Raw genomic sequence first — 14,035 nt, forward strand, 5'->3', positions numbered from 1 at the left:
CTGACTTTACTTAAGAATCTCCCCTTGGGGACAAATAAAGTCTAAAGTCTAAAGTCTAGTCTACTTCTGGATAGACAAGTCCAACCAGCTCAAACTTTCCTGGGCTAAGTACTATAAATGTCTTGGCCTTGTCTCAGTCTTCTTAGCTTATTCTGTCAAGGCTCAGAACAGAGGACACAGTATTCAAGGCACATTTCTCAAAAAGCGTTTATTTAAAAAGATGGATTGGCAATGGGCAGCTAGGTCATCTAAGGCAGAAACCTCTGCAGGAAGGAAACACTGGTTGATTACCATGTTAATCTGCCAGATAACATGCCAGATGTTGGCATGATTACAAACGTGTGAGTCACCAAACTGGTCTTAAAGTTCAGTCCATGCCCAGAGGAAGGGGTGGATTCCAGCCGAATGGCTGCCAACACGTCACAGCGAACACCGCCCAGAGTTCCAGACGCTGAAGCCTTGAAAACTGTGGAACAGGCCTTGTTTGCAACAGGCCAGAAGATCAGAGATGTATAGAGGTACTGAAAGGAAATCCAGGTCGGTGTCAGAAAGCAGTTTCAGATTCTGTAAACAGGCAGAAGTCCGGCAGGGGTCGGAAGACAGGTCAGGCAAATGGAGCAGAACATCAACAGGCAGGCTCAGAGGTATAAAGGCAGAACAGGTCAGGATCAGGCATTCAGAACACAATCAGGTACACTAGAGAACTCTCACCAAAGGCTCAAATAATCTGGCACTGATGACTCAGAGCAGGCGGGTTAAATAGAGACTGGAGCAGGTGACACAGATGAATGGTGGTGAGAGACTGGGCAAAGCTAGGCAGGTGAATGGAATTAAAAATCAAGCCAGGCATCAGAGTCAAGATCATGACAAACTCCTTGGTTGTGGGTGGTGTGGTCTTCACTACAACTTTACAAATAAGCAGTGGTGTCAAAATGACACACATTTGTTACTTAAGTAGAAGTATGGATAGTATAAGTATAGAAAGTTGAAGTATCAACTTGACCTCTTTACTCAAATGTGAAAAAGTATGTGCTCCAACAACTACTTAAAGTATAAAAGTGTAAAGTTAAACAAAAAAAAAAATAAAACAGCCAGATGCCACTATATGAAATGAAGGCTAATTTTTTCGACTATTTAGAAACATTATTTGAGATAGGACTGACATTGTCTTGGTTCTGTTCTGTTTTCTTTTGAGTATTTAATTTTACTTTGAGTTTACAATTTTACTTTCCTATTGTGTTTTCTGGGTATATTTGAGTTCTGAGGTTTTTATTTGTTGCCCTCTTGTGTCGGTCTCCTTTTCCCTACACCCTTTCTAGACTGCTCTCTTAACACCTGCTCCCAATCTGCTTATTAGTCATCTCTTTGTTCAGTCTACCATAAATACTCTCCTTGTGCAGTTCCTCAGTGCTGGTTCCTCATCTTACCTAGTCTCTTCTCGCCTTTCCCTGCCTCCACGAGCTCTTTTCCCTTGATGTCTCCATGGTTCTGGTTTATGTTACATTTTAAGTTGGATTTTTGGATTCTGCCTCAGTTGTTTGTGATCATTCAATTAAGTCTTCAAGAAACTCACCTCTGCCTGCCTGCCTCTGCATTTGGGTCCTCAAAAACCACAACCAAACCTTGACAAGGGCCAAGGATGAGTGAGGTCTTGTTGGTCTCTCCGTCTCCGTCTCCATCTCCCGATACGCTCTCACCTGTGTCCAACCTTTCAGACATTTCAACATCTTTTTCTGAATCTGACATTGTAGCATGGCATAGACAATGTTTGTAGACGTGTTTGCAGTTTAAAGAACACCTGCTTGCTTCTGATGATTTCCTTTGGCTAACCAAATGAATGTTTGCGTTATATGACTCATCCAATTACACTAGTTTTCACTAGATGTGGATGGTGCCAATGATCTGCACTGGATGGGCGCACATAACGTGAAATAAATATTTATAAACATTAAACCGAAGCCAAGAGTAACGAGTAACGTTTTAAAAATGTAAGGAATAGAAAGTACAGATACTTGTGAGAAAATGTAATGAGTCAGAAGTAGAAGAAAAATAAGTAATGGAGTAAAGTATAGAGACCTAAAAAGTATACTTAACTACACTAACGAAGTATTTGTACTTCGATACTTAACACCTCTGCAGATAAAGTAACCATTGAAGCATAAATGACATAAATGATTAGATGACTAAATTCAATGAAGTATGAAATGATTAAAAGCATAGTATTTGTTCTGGTATCTGCAATTGAAATGGGCTCGTTCGGAATTGCTTTAAGCTGTACTGGCCTTTTTCGTTTCTCAATTATTCTTCAATGTCAGGGTTCAGGGGTTTCTGTGTTTGATACATTCTTCCTATTCCTCTTTATGATGGCAGATTCTTGAGCTCATTGGCCACGTGTGTGATTTCTGCACACCTGATTTTCATCAGCTGGGCTGATAAGGAGATGACCGCCAGTCAGTTGTTGCTGAGTTATTGTCTTGCAGCAGTAAAGACTCCAGCTCTGGTTCATAACAAGTTTTTTTTGGATCCACTGAGTAATCGCCAGAACCCTGGCTAAACCCACTCTAGCGTTACTTTCTTTATCAGCAAGCCTACTCCATTTTATTTACTTGTTCCCATGTTCATCAGTCTGCTTTCCTTGAAGTGGAAACTGTTCATATTCTGAGTTGTTATCCTGAATCTGCTCCTGCTTCATCATCAATAATAATTGTTTATAAATCTTTCCAAACTTCACCTGAGCAGGCAAGATATTGCATTCCCATACTTACGCTTGTGTGGAAAAATGAACGGTCTCCTTCAGAACAAGAAGCTTTTTCATGTATGAGTTTCAGGTTCATGACTAAGACCATTTCCATGTATCCTTGTTTATTACTGTTGGGAATTTGCAGATGTGGATGTGCAGAACTTTTTTTCAGGGTCAGCAGCTTTTGATTTAGTTCTGTGGTTTTCAAAAAGCACACTAAGATAAGTAAGTTTATGGGCTAAATGGAGAAAATAACCTTAATTTCTAATTACAAATATGCGTTTTATTAAAGCTTGTGTGTTGTCAGCAGGACCATGTTTTTAATCAGTGTTTACCTGAACATTGACGACTACCACTATCTATAAAATGTGAATGTTCACACATTACATTGAGCAGGAGTTTGGTCTTGTTCATCAGAAAGATTCTCTGATGCATAAGAACCTATCTCTGCTACAAAAAGTCTTCATGCAATATTTATATATGTTATTAATATTTATGGAAGGAAAAGAAAGGAGCTGCTTGTAATGAAAATCAGTAGAAAAGGTTCAAAATTTGCTTTGTTGATATAACCTTCTGCTTTTATTTTCAGATTTTACAACCTGAATCTGTTCTAGTTAACAACAGCTATTGTGTTTTCTTTTATAGGGTATTTAAACCCGTTGGGGGTTCAAATGTACATCATCCTGTGGTTTGTCATTAGAATGTCAGCAGATACTCTAAGTTGTCTTTACTGTTTATGTATATGATGGCAGCACATTACCTTGTTCCCAGATTGCTGACATTTCCAGGACAAACTCGTTACTTACCCGGATTTCCACACATGATATAAGGCCAAGAGAGAAGACCAAAATGTCTCTATTTTCTTCATGTGTTAGGACATAAAGATGGCTCTTTCTTCCATTATTTCGTTACAGCTGCTATAACTTGAGTGTCAACAGTATTAAAGTATACAGATGTATGAAGGAGGAAGTAATTTTGTTGTATTAAGTCCAGTGCTGGATTTAGAAAGATAAAGACCCCAGGGCTAGAAAGACTTATAGTTCCTACTAACACAGGATTCTTTTAAAATTAAAACTGATTTATAGTGTGCTTCGAATTGAGATTTTAATTATTTTCCAATTTAAAATAGTGTTCTCCCGAAAGAATTGTACTTCTGTCTTGTAAAAAGTGTTTTATAAATTCCAGAATTTTTTTTCAGCATTCTTTCTAGTGTGCAGAAATAATAATAACTGCACTTTATTGATCTCACAATGGAGAAATTTACCTCTGCATTTAACCCATCACCTTGAGGAGCAGATGGCTGCCAGGGAGCAGTGTGGGGTTAAGGGTCTTGCTCAGAGAGCCAATGTGGCAGACTGTGGTACAGTAGCTAGATCAAATGCCTATGTTCTACAAGTGTTTTGTTTTTGTTTTATATCACACTATCTGCCAATACCACTCTGCAGAAATGTGAGAATAAATGAGGGACAAAGTCACTAGTCCGGGAAGGCAAAGCAGTATCTATCGGTTTGGGATTCCAGCAAAAGACATAATCCAAAAATTGAGAAAACATGGAAGAGTAGAAAAGTTGTCAGTCATTTTAAGAGCACATCATAACTCATCCAGGAGGTCACAAAAGTATCCAAACAATAAAAAGACTCTGCAAAAAAGTCATACATGTGAATATAAAACCATTAAAACATTTTAGGAAAAAGAACACAATAAAAGGTGGTTGTCGAAGCTTAATGGTCAGAACCTGAAAAACTAGCCATAAAGTAGGTAATTACTGCCAAAAACCCTCCTGTAGGGCTGGATTAAAACAATTCTACAATGAAAAGTTTGCCTGATGTTCCCCAAAGTGATGTAAAATTATCCCTCCAGGACCTCCTGGAGTCCATCATTATCTCATCAGCATGTTAAGTACCAGTTCATTCTGGCTGCATCATCAGTCTGTAGGCTGATAATTCACTACTGGTGATGTCCCCCAACCTCACCTTCTAGCTCTTATCAGTAAAACGTAAGAAGGTCCAAACATAACAAGGATCACAATAAACATGTAAAAATGTTCAAACACTTAATTTATTTAAGTAAATAAACCAATAAGGCCTGGAACATTTAGCCAGCACAATAAAATCAGGGCAGTGGCAGCCTAGTAATTGGGGCTTTGCGCTTGGAATCCAGAGGTCCTGACTTCAAGCCCCACTCTCACAGACGCATTTTTATGGGATTCCACTTAACAACACCTGCATCCAATAATTGCATTACCTCCTCAGCAGCGATGAAGGCTCATATAGTTGAAGTAAAACCAACTTCCTATTTTATGTATAGTTCTTCATTACTCAAACATTGATAGGCTATTAATAGACAGAAGATGAGGCTTCCTGCTTTAATTTAAACCCCACTAACACATTTGTCTCTACAGAAAATGTTTAATACCAACAACTTTACAATTGGCTCATATACTCAGTGGAAAAACATCAACTGTGAGGTAATTTTTTAAATTAGTTTTGACTGGACAAATTCAAATAGTTTCTTAATATGACAGTTTCTTGATTGTATCGACAGATTTATAATTTGGAAAATCCTAATTACAGTAAATACGTGTATATAATATTTTAGCATTAATTAAAGAAAATGTGTGCCGTTTTTTTTTTCCTCTGAGTTTAAAAATGACTTTAACAGGACTGCAATTTTTTTTATGCCGTTGTTATAGCCATATCTTGTTATCCTTGTCTCTTAGGGTTTGCCAAATTACAGTTCTGTTTGTTTACCATTTGCGAGGTGATTTCTAGTCTGTTTCACTTGTGTTTTTCTACAGTAAGTGTGATTTTGTCATTACTTCTAAACCCATTATATTTGTAATTTTGGATAAGATTTGTTTTCAAACCTTTAGTTTCTCCTTCTTTTCACCTTTTTTTTTTACTTGTTTCTCCCTCAGGCATTGCCATTAGATATAATTGAATCTACACTCCTTTACTTTCTCATTTGCCTATTGTGCACACCTGTTCCTAAGCCTTGGGTGGTTGTCATTGTAAACTGGTTCCTCAGCACAGCTTCAAATTTTATAAGTCTGCTTTTGTTTGCCTCCCTTCAGTTTTGCGTTGTTTCCCTGTCAGTTTTCTTGTTCATCTGCATCCATAATTTTATTCATTTCTCAAATCTTACCAAACTGCTTCTTGATCCAGAAGATCTGGATTGGACACTTTTATTTGTTTTTTTCTAAATATATTCCAAAAAGCATCACCTTCAACAAAAGTTTTTTGTTGTTGTTGTTGTGTTCAATGAATTGTAAAGTGAGTGAATTGTCTCATCCCTCCCTTCAGACTCAGATTAACTTTATTCCTTTGGGAAATTGTTTTATTGGAGACAAACAACACAGCACCAATAGACACTACTCTTTTTTAAATAAAAACCATTTTGAATATTATAAACATCTTTCTTTGATTCACAATAGTTTAAAGCAAAGTGTATACAGTTAAAGGAAAATGTAAAACCATTCTATCTACCGGTATTATCCTTATCTATATTCAAAGACAAAAGGTATTTTAACCCCCTGAGTGTCATGATCCTGGTCTGATTGTTCCTGTTTTCCTTAGTTATCCATTTGTTGTCCTCTGCTGCCCTCTTGTGTCATCTGAACCTGTTCCAGAGCCGCAGTGGGCGGCCCAGTCTGATCCTGTTCCTGAGCCGCAGTCGACGGCCCCTTCAGAGGCTGTTCCAGAGCCGCAGTCGACGGCTCCCTCTGAGCCTGTTGCAGAGCAACAGAAGCGGAGGCGGCGTCCTCCTCGGCGCATCCTGCTGAGGCAGAGGCGGCGTCCTCCTCCTAGGTTCCTGCAGCATTGGAGACGCCGGCCTCCAGAGCGTCTCTCTCAGCTCCGGCCCCACGGCCGGCCTCCAGAGACTTTTTGTTGCCCTCGCCCACCCTGGGTGGGTTGTTTTGATTTTTCAGACTCTGTTCTGTTTTTGTGCCTGGTTCCCCCTCCGCCCACCCTGGGTGGGTTGTTTTCAGTTTCTGGACATTTTAGGGCATCTGGGATCCGCCCTTAAGTGGGGGGTACTGTCATAGTCCTGGTTTTAATTGTTCCTGTTTTCCTTAGTTATCCATTTGTTGTCCTCTGCTGCCCTCTTGTGTCCTCCCTTCCTGTTTCTCTGTCCTGCCAAGCACCTATTGCCAATTTCCTCGTCAGCTCTCTCTCTGTCTCTGTCCCCTTTAAAAGCCCTCCCTGTTCAGTTCCTGTTTGCTGGATCCTCGTCAAACATCCCGTCTGGCTACTTGTCTGTTATCTGCCTGCCCTGTCTCGTCTCTCCCTGGCTTCTAGTTTGATTTATCCCTGATGTCTCCTTGGTTCAGGTTCGTTTGCTGTTTTTCTGTTGGACTCTGATTCCTGCCCCTGGTTCAGTGAACCAGAATAAACAGGCTTTATTCACCTCTGCCTACTGGTCTCTGCGTTTGGGTCCTCCACACAAACACCATTCATGACACTGAGCTCCCCTTCCCTAACCAGCTGAAAGCCACACCTCTGTAGAGCTCTTTACTGACTAAAGCCGGGTATACACCGTACGAGTTTTTGCCCATTTGGGGCCAATTCTTCAATCGTGCGAGAATTTTTTGGATCGGGCCAAGTTTCAGCCACCTCGCCTGCCCTGCATTTTGTAGTATACAGGGGGTAACAAGGGGAGATCAGCCTCTCAGGTAGGGAGAAAGTAAAAAATGCCTAAAATTCAGTCAGCCCTCGTGAGGTGTTCATGGGTGATTCCTGCTGTTAAAGCAGAGCTACGAACGTGTACAAGCCGATTTACCAGAACCTCACCCACTGCGCATGTGCAAATGACTGAGTTCTTCTTCTTCATACAGATCGACAATTCCGACTAGTGGAATCTCTCGGCACTGAGTCCAACTTGTGGTTTTTGGACGTGCAGTGTGAGCATGTAGATCGGATCAGAGTGGCGGGCTGTGAACTTTTAAACCCTGTGGTTTTTATGAATGAAAATATCGTACAGTGTATGCCCGACCTTACTCATTGGGATGCATGCTGGCTTTTTGACAGCTCCCTCCACACGATTATATATTTATATATATTTTTTTTTTTAAAACAATGTAGGCTGATTCTTTAGCTGTGGAGGCCAGAGAAGGAACTTGAGTAGAATGTTAGACAGCTATCTACTGTAGTTCACAGTAATGCAGCGGGAAAATTGTGGCGGGACTAACAATTGTATACTCAGGGTCAACTGAGACACTGAGGCAGACTTAGAGGAAAGCCACTTTACAAATGTTTGCCTGGGGCCCAAAAATGGCTAGGTGCACCTCTGCTGACATTTCACCCATGGCCCTCAGGCTAATGTACTGGCTAAGGTCTGGCCAAGATAAATACTATCAATTCTGTTTCCAGATATAAAAAATACTTGTTAATGTTTGAAGATACTATACTGTTTGCTTTTGAAAACAGACAGTCTCCAGTATCTACAATATGTTAGAAATGCAGTTTAACCTGATTCAACCAAACAGAGAACCCACTTCAAATGGAAAAGCACAATTATTCTCCAGGCAGCAGAACAAAAAGACATTTTGAGTATGTCAAAAGAGACTCAAAATGTGTTTTACCATTAAACTAGCTTGCTTTGAACAAACCGATAGATGTTTTAGGCCTTGCATAAAAGACTGATTGTAAAGCACTTTGGGGCCCCTGGGTTTGAGAAATACAGGCCACTTAGCATTTTTTATAATGAAAGACAGGATATTGTTGGGATCTGGAGGTTTGTCCACTTTCTCCACCAGAGGGCGCACAAGATCTCCTGGAGCATGAGCCTACCGCACCACCTGTCTCTCATCTGCTCATCAGGAGATCCGTACTTAAGGAGGCGGAGGGCTTCACTCCAGTGCCAGAGTGTTTGCCAGTAACGGTTAGCAAGCCTGAGCCAACCTGCCTGTCTGTGAACTCTGACTTTCTACAAATCAAACCTGATCCCGTTTTTCTCCTCTCTGCCTCCCAGGTTGATCCTGCCTGAATACCTGAAACTCTGGAGAGTTTCCCTGCCGGTGATCTGTCTGCTCGTTCTCAGTAGGACTCTGGAGAGCAGCCTCAGTCAAGTATCTGCCTGCCCGCTCCCAGAAGATTACTGGAAGGAAAACTCAATCTGTGATCTGCCTGCACTCAGTAAGCGCTGCCTCCGCCTCTGCCCTCAGCCTGCCGACAACCTCTGGACCCTCAAGGTTCCCCCCCTCTGCAGCTCTGCTCCATTTCCAAACAGGTACAGACCTGAACACTCACAACCTGCAAAAAACCTGGACCTCCTCAGCAGTGAACCCACTCGTGACCAGTCAAGCCCCCTCTTGGATCTGAACATACTGTACTTTGTGCATTTATTATTAATAAATCTTTGAACTTTTTCATCTGCCTCCGAGTGTTCTGCATGTGGGTTAGACACATTAATCCGAACATGACAGATATTATACATGACTACAGAAAGTTTGACCTCTTTTTTTGATCTAAGTGATCTGGTGTCACTTTCTGTCATAACTCTTCTTAGCTCTTAGCCTTAAAACTGACATTTACTTCTTCTAAATGAAAATTTTAGCTGTTTTCATAAATCTTTCTTGCAGATCCCCAGGTAATAAAATGTGAGCCTGATGATGGTTTAGGTTTTACTCCAACATTTAATCTGTGGTCTTTTCAAAATCCTGTTTGCTATTTACAATAAATAAACAAATAAAATCGTCAATTGGGATCAATGACAGGTCTTCACTTTAACATGACTAAAAGTGAAACTGTTGTAAATTCACAAAGGGTACAATTGTTGGAATGGATATTTTTCTAATAAACTAAATCATTGTTTGAAAATTGCAGTTAAAATTTGTGAAAACATTTAAATTCAATATTAGGGGTGTTCTCTCTCCGGGTACTCCTACTTCCTCCCACAGTCCGAAAACATGACTGTTAGGTTAATTGGCTCCTCTAAATTCTCCTTAGGTGTGAGTGTGTGCGTGAATGGTTGTTTGTCCTGTTTAGATTAGGATGAATATTTGGATTATGGATTTTCTGCTGCTCTTTTTTTTTTAGCTGATCTCACACTTTTTTCTTTACATTATTCCTGAAAATAAAATAAAAAAATGAATGACAAAAGAAATATCAAATCCTAAAGTTGATAAAAAAAATTTTTATTAAATATCGTCCCTAATTCTTAACCTCACGGACCAAACTATTTTATCTTTGAACTGCTTAATCTTCACTATTTTTTACTTTTGATCTTTTAGTAATTTGTAATTTAGTGTAATTCTTTTAGCTTTCCTGTTTTATTGTGTAGGTCAGAGTTGTTCTTTTCGTAGGTTAATGTGAAGGACAAATATTTACCAATGTAATCAAGATTTTATTCTTTATTTCATTAAATGAATAGGGAATTGGAGTTAAGATACATATATTTCTAATGCTTTATTGTATTTTATTTTTTTGGTAATGTGAAGTGTGCGTTTTAGATTTTCTGCCCCCTACTGACCCGCAATACTGTTCTACTGTATGTTTTATGGCCCTTAAAAAAGAGAGATTAATCATCAAAATTTAAATGTAGCAAATTATTGTATTCGGAATTTTGAATTTGTCATGAAAAAAGCTGATTTTAGATTTATTTTGGAAAAGTTGTTGTTGACTTCATCTAAAAAGATCCCTGGGGATGCCTTCAAAACTACGGACCATCTGTCCGTCTGAACCAACTGCGCTCTGTTCAGATAAAATGCAGCACATTAGTTAAATCTCCTTCTAGGAAACGGGCCAGCAGGTGCATCACTTTCCTAATATTAAAGTGCTGGTTATTTCTCCTTAAATTTGAGTTTGTTTTATTTGTCGGTATTGCAAATGATTGTTGAGGAATCCAGCGTTTCCTCCCCGGACAGAGCCGCTCCACAGAAAGTGACACAACGTGGGCGGCGCATCGCAGAGCCGATCTGCAGCTGCTGCGCGGCTGCTCCACGCAAGATTCGGGAGCTGGGTGTGAAGCTGAATGGACGTGACGGCGTGGTCCTTTCCCCGTAGTGACCTGCGGAACTAAACACGCGTGTGGGCAGAAGCAGAGAGCGGGGTTCGAGTCAAGGTGGAGCTGCGCTCCTGCTGGAGCGCGTCTGACCCAAACTGGATCCCACTTTATGAGAACATTAAAACGATTCAATTTCTATCCGTTTCTGACATCAACATCTGAAATCTACCAGCTCGTGATCCGCGGATGACAAACTGAACTATAGCTTTTGTAGGAAAACAGAAAGACGTTTCCTTCTACCTGCGCGTATTTTGCCTTTATCTTTAAGCCACAGTGCGCCTTTGGCACAGAAATAAATCAAATGTGCTGCTGCGGAAATCTTTTCTCCAAACTGAACTGAAAGGAGTGCGACCAAGAGGTGGAAATAAAAATAATCTGAATGAAGTGATAAGAACGCATTAATGGCTACATGAAAACTACCTAAAAAGGTTTGGAGATGCGGCGCAAATGCTTGTATCTGCTTCAGGTAAGTTTCTTCTATTTAAATGTTGCGCGTCCTCTTGATTTTCCTGCTTTAGATGTTTAATAGAAAAACTCACTACTTTAGATAAACTGCTATTGGGTTTAATCATGATGGAAATGATTTGAAAGCTCCAACCAACATGCATGGGAATTGTCACCAAAATGTTTAAAGGAAAAAAGCTGGAACATCCTCTCAAATTAAAGGCAAACATCACTGTCTCCATTAAAGGTAACGAGTTTCCCTCTAAAAAACAGAAACTTAAACTTGGATTTTCGCATAATAAAAAAACCAAGTGTAGTGATTGAGTTTATGCGAAAGCAGCTGAGATGCTGATGCTGAGAAATAATAAAAAAAAAAATGGCACAGCCTTAACGCAGCAAGTGCAAAGCTGTTTTTTCATTCACTATTCTCACCTCTCTGCGCCCTTGAAACGAGTTACCCGATATCACGGCATGTTTTTGCTGCTAAATGACGCCTGCAGAGGTTATAATGAGGACGCATGATGCGTTGACCTTCTGGAAGACACAAGCTGGTGATGCCTTGGGTGCAGGGCCGTTTTAGCAACTGATTTAGGAGGATGTGGGGCCCCCTTGCTGGTTTTAGTAGCATATAGAAGTTTGCTTTGCAGAAATGTGTAACTATATTGTGCAAGAGATTATAACCTAATAAGGAACAGGATACTAAGATGGATTAATAAGGTATAATAAAACATTTTGCCTCCTCTGGCCACATGTTAAAATGACACCAGGGTTGTCCACATGCATGAGAGCAGAAAAAAACAGCAGTGCAGTCTGCTGCTGAGGCTGCACAGGTTCTTTACTTTGAGGCTAACATCATCCTAGGTAAGAAATTTATAAATATTAAAGTTATTTTAAATCAAGTATTTTATTTCTTTAGCAAAAAGAGGGCTATTGAGAGGACATCTCTGCTCCTTTCATGTTGAATGCGTCCCCATATCTGGGCCAAATTTTGTCTTATTTCATCACAGATTCATCTCCAATTTGGCCTATTTTGTCGCTCTAGACAAAAGTTTTCTTTTTCTCACTCTTGTGTGGAGTCTGGGATGAGGTTTTAGATACGCTTGTGTCTTCCCTTTTGTGACAAATCTTCACAAACTGTATCCCCTGTTCTGTAGCTGCAGCTAAGACGCGGCAAAGCAACGAGTAAAATATGTCTGCAGCGCATCAGAGAATTCAGAGGGCACTGTGGTAAAAAGAGGAAAGCTATTTTTCAATTTCGGGCAATTGTGAGGACATATATATGTAGGAAAAACTATTAAACACAATCATAAACTAAGCAACATTAAAGCAAAATACCAAAGTATGTATGTGACCCAATAAGGCTTACTGAAATTCACCAAAAGTTGAATATGAGCTAATGTGCCCTGTTGTTGCATCTAATATGCTTTAGGTTGAAGATATAGCTGTGACTTGCCTGCTTTTCAAAACAACAATAACAACAGAACATAGTTGTTATGAGCAATAATAATGCCGAATATAGTTTTAGTTCAATCTAGTTTGCCTATATCCTATTAGTATTTGAAAGGTTTGCCAAATAAATTGCATGACCTGGGTGGGAGGTTTCTGGGATCTCACCACAAGCTTCTTACGACAGTTTGCTGAAATTTTGACCAACTTTTGGCCAGTCCACAATTTAGCTTTGTAGTCCTTAGCTTAGCGATAGGTGCTTATCTAAAACCTTGGGCACTCACCTGTGCCCATGCTTTAAATTGTGAAGCTGTTCCTTACCCTAACTCTTTGGTTTTAGTGTCATCAGACTAGGGCAGGGAAAATAAATGCATTTGTAATTCAATCACAATTGCACAAGACAAAATTTTCAAATTGCAGAGGCACCCATTTTTGGTCAGATTGCATTTGAAACAGTACTAAGACACTGAGTTTCTCATTCCAACTCGTTAGGTGGCAGTGATACACTTACGATGGGTTTGCCAACACACATAAGGGAAAAAAAGTTGCAGCAGATCCATGCATAACAGTAGAACTAACCACTTTTAACCATGAAAGTATCACTAAGATCCTGCAAAAACTGACTCTAGATAAGCAAGCATTCAAGGTCATGAAAGCAATGAAATCCTGCGGTGAAAAATCTACAAGCCTTTGGTTACTGCAAAGGAAAATAACAATAAAATTGAAAACATAATATTGGGTTGAAAAATAAAACGCACCTTCATCAAGCCACACTGCATGTCTCCAAAAATGACTGCCTTTTTTAGTGCATGTGAAAACTAATCAATTTTTATGTATGTTAAAGTAATGACTTCTTCCTCTCTAAGTGGCCTTCAATCCTAGGTCATTACATGACTCTTTTTATCCTGGAAATTGAGCCTTTCTCATCAGGCAGCATCTTTAAATGGCTTTTTGCTTTTGTTTTTAGGTTAGTTTGCACATTTCTCTCCATATAAATTCTTTTCTCTCAGACAGAACCCATCTCCTTACTGAGCCATAAGATTATTGGACATTCTTCTGCGGTTTGCTTCAAATTGTTTGAATGATTTGGGGGCCTTTAGGAATGCATTGTCACACAAGTAAGCTCCATGTTTGACTGACTTCAAATACATCCACAGGTCTGATAGCAAATGCATTGGTTGTTGTATTTTGACCTCTCTGACACTCTCCTAAAGCCCTGACATCTTAATCTGTGCTTTACAAATTTTTTTAAGACAGTTTTTTAAATTATTTTAAACTTCTGATGTGAAAGACTGATCTCTAAAATTGTTTTTGTCTTTATTTGGACATTTTTTAATTAGTCTTGGTAATGTGCCCTGACTTCAAACATCACAAAAAAAAAAAAAGTATTTTCATCTAGTG

The 14,035-nt window shown here is 39.6% G+C and overlaps 1 protein-coding gene across 1 annotated transcript in view; it reads left to right on the forward strand.

Annotated features, from left to right (window-relative positions):
- Positions 1–10,716: 10,716 nt before the first annotated feature.
- The window catches only part of LOC107093968 (corticotropin-releasing factor receptor 1-like), a 106,231-nt gene continuing 102,912 nt past the window's right edge, over positions 10,717–14,035 (forward strand). Inside the window, exon 1 of the mRNA XM_015389343.1 lies at positions 10,717–11,210. Coding sequence (XP_015244829.1) covers positions 11,181–11,210 — 30 coding nt within the window. The 5' untranslated portion in view covers positions 10,717–11,180. The remainder of the gene's footprint in view (positions 11,211–14,035) is intronic.

Source organism: Cyprinodon variegatus, unplaced genomic scaffold, assembly GCF_000732505.1.
Source record: "Cyprinodon variegatus isolate N-32 unplaced genomic scaffold, C_variegatus-1.0 Scaffold456, whole genome shotgun sequence".
Classification (NCBI taxonomy): domain Eukaryota; kingdom Metazoa; phylum Chordata; class Actinopteri; order Cyprinodontiformes; family Cyprinodontidae; genus Cyprinodon; species Cyprinodon variegatus.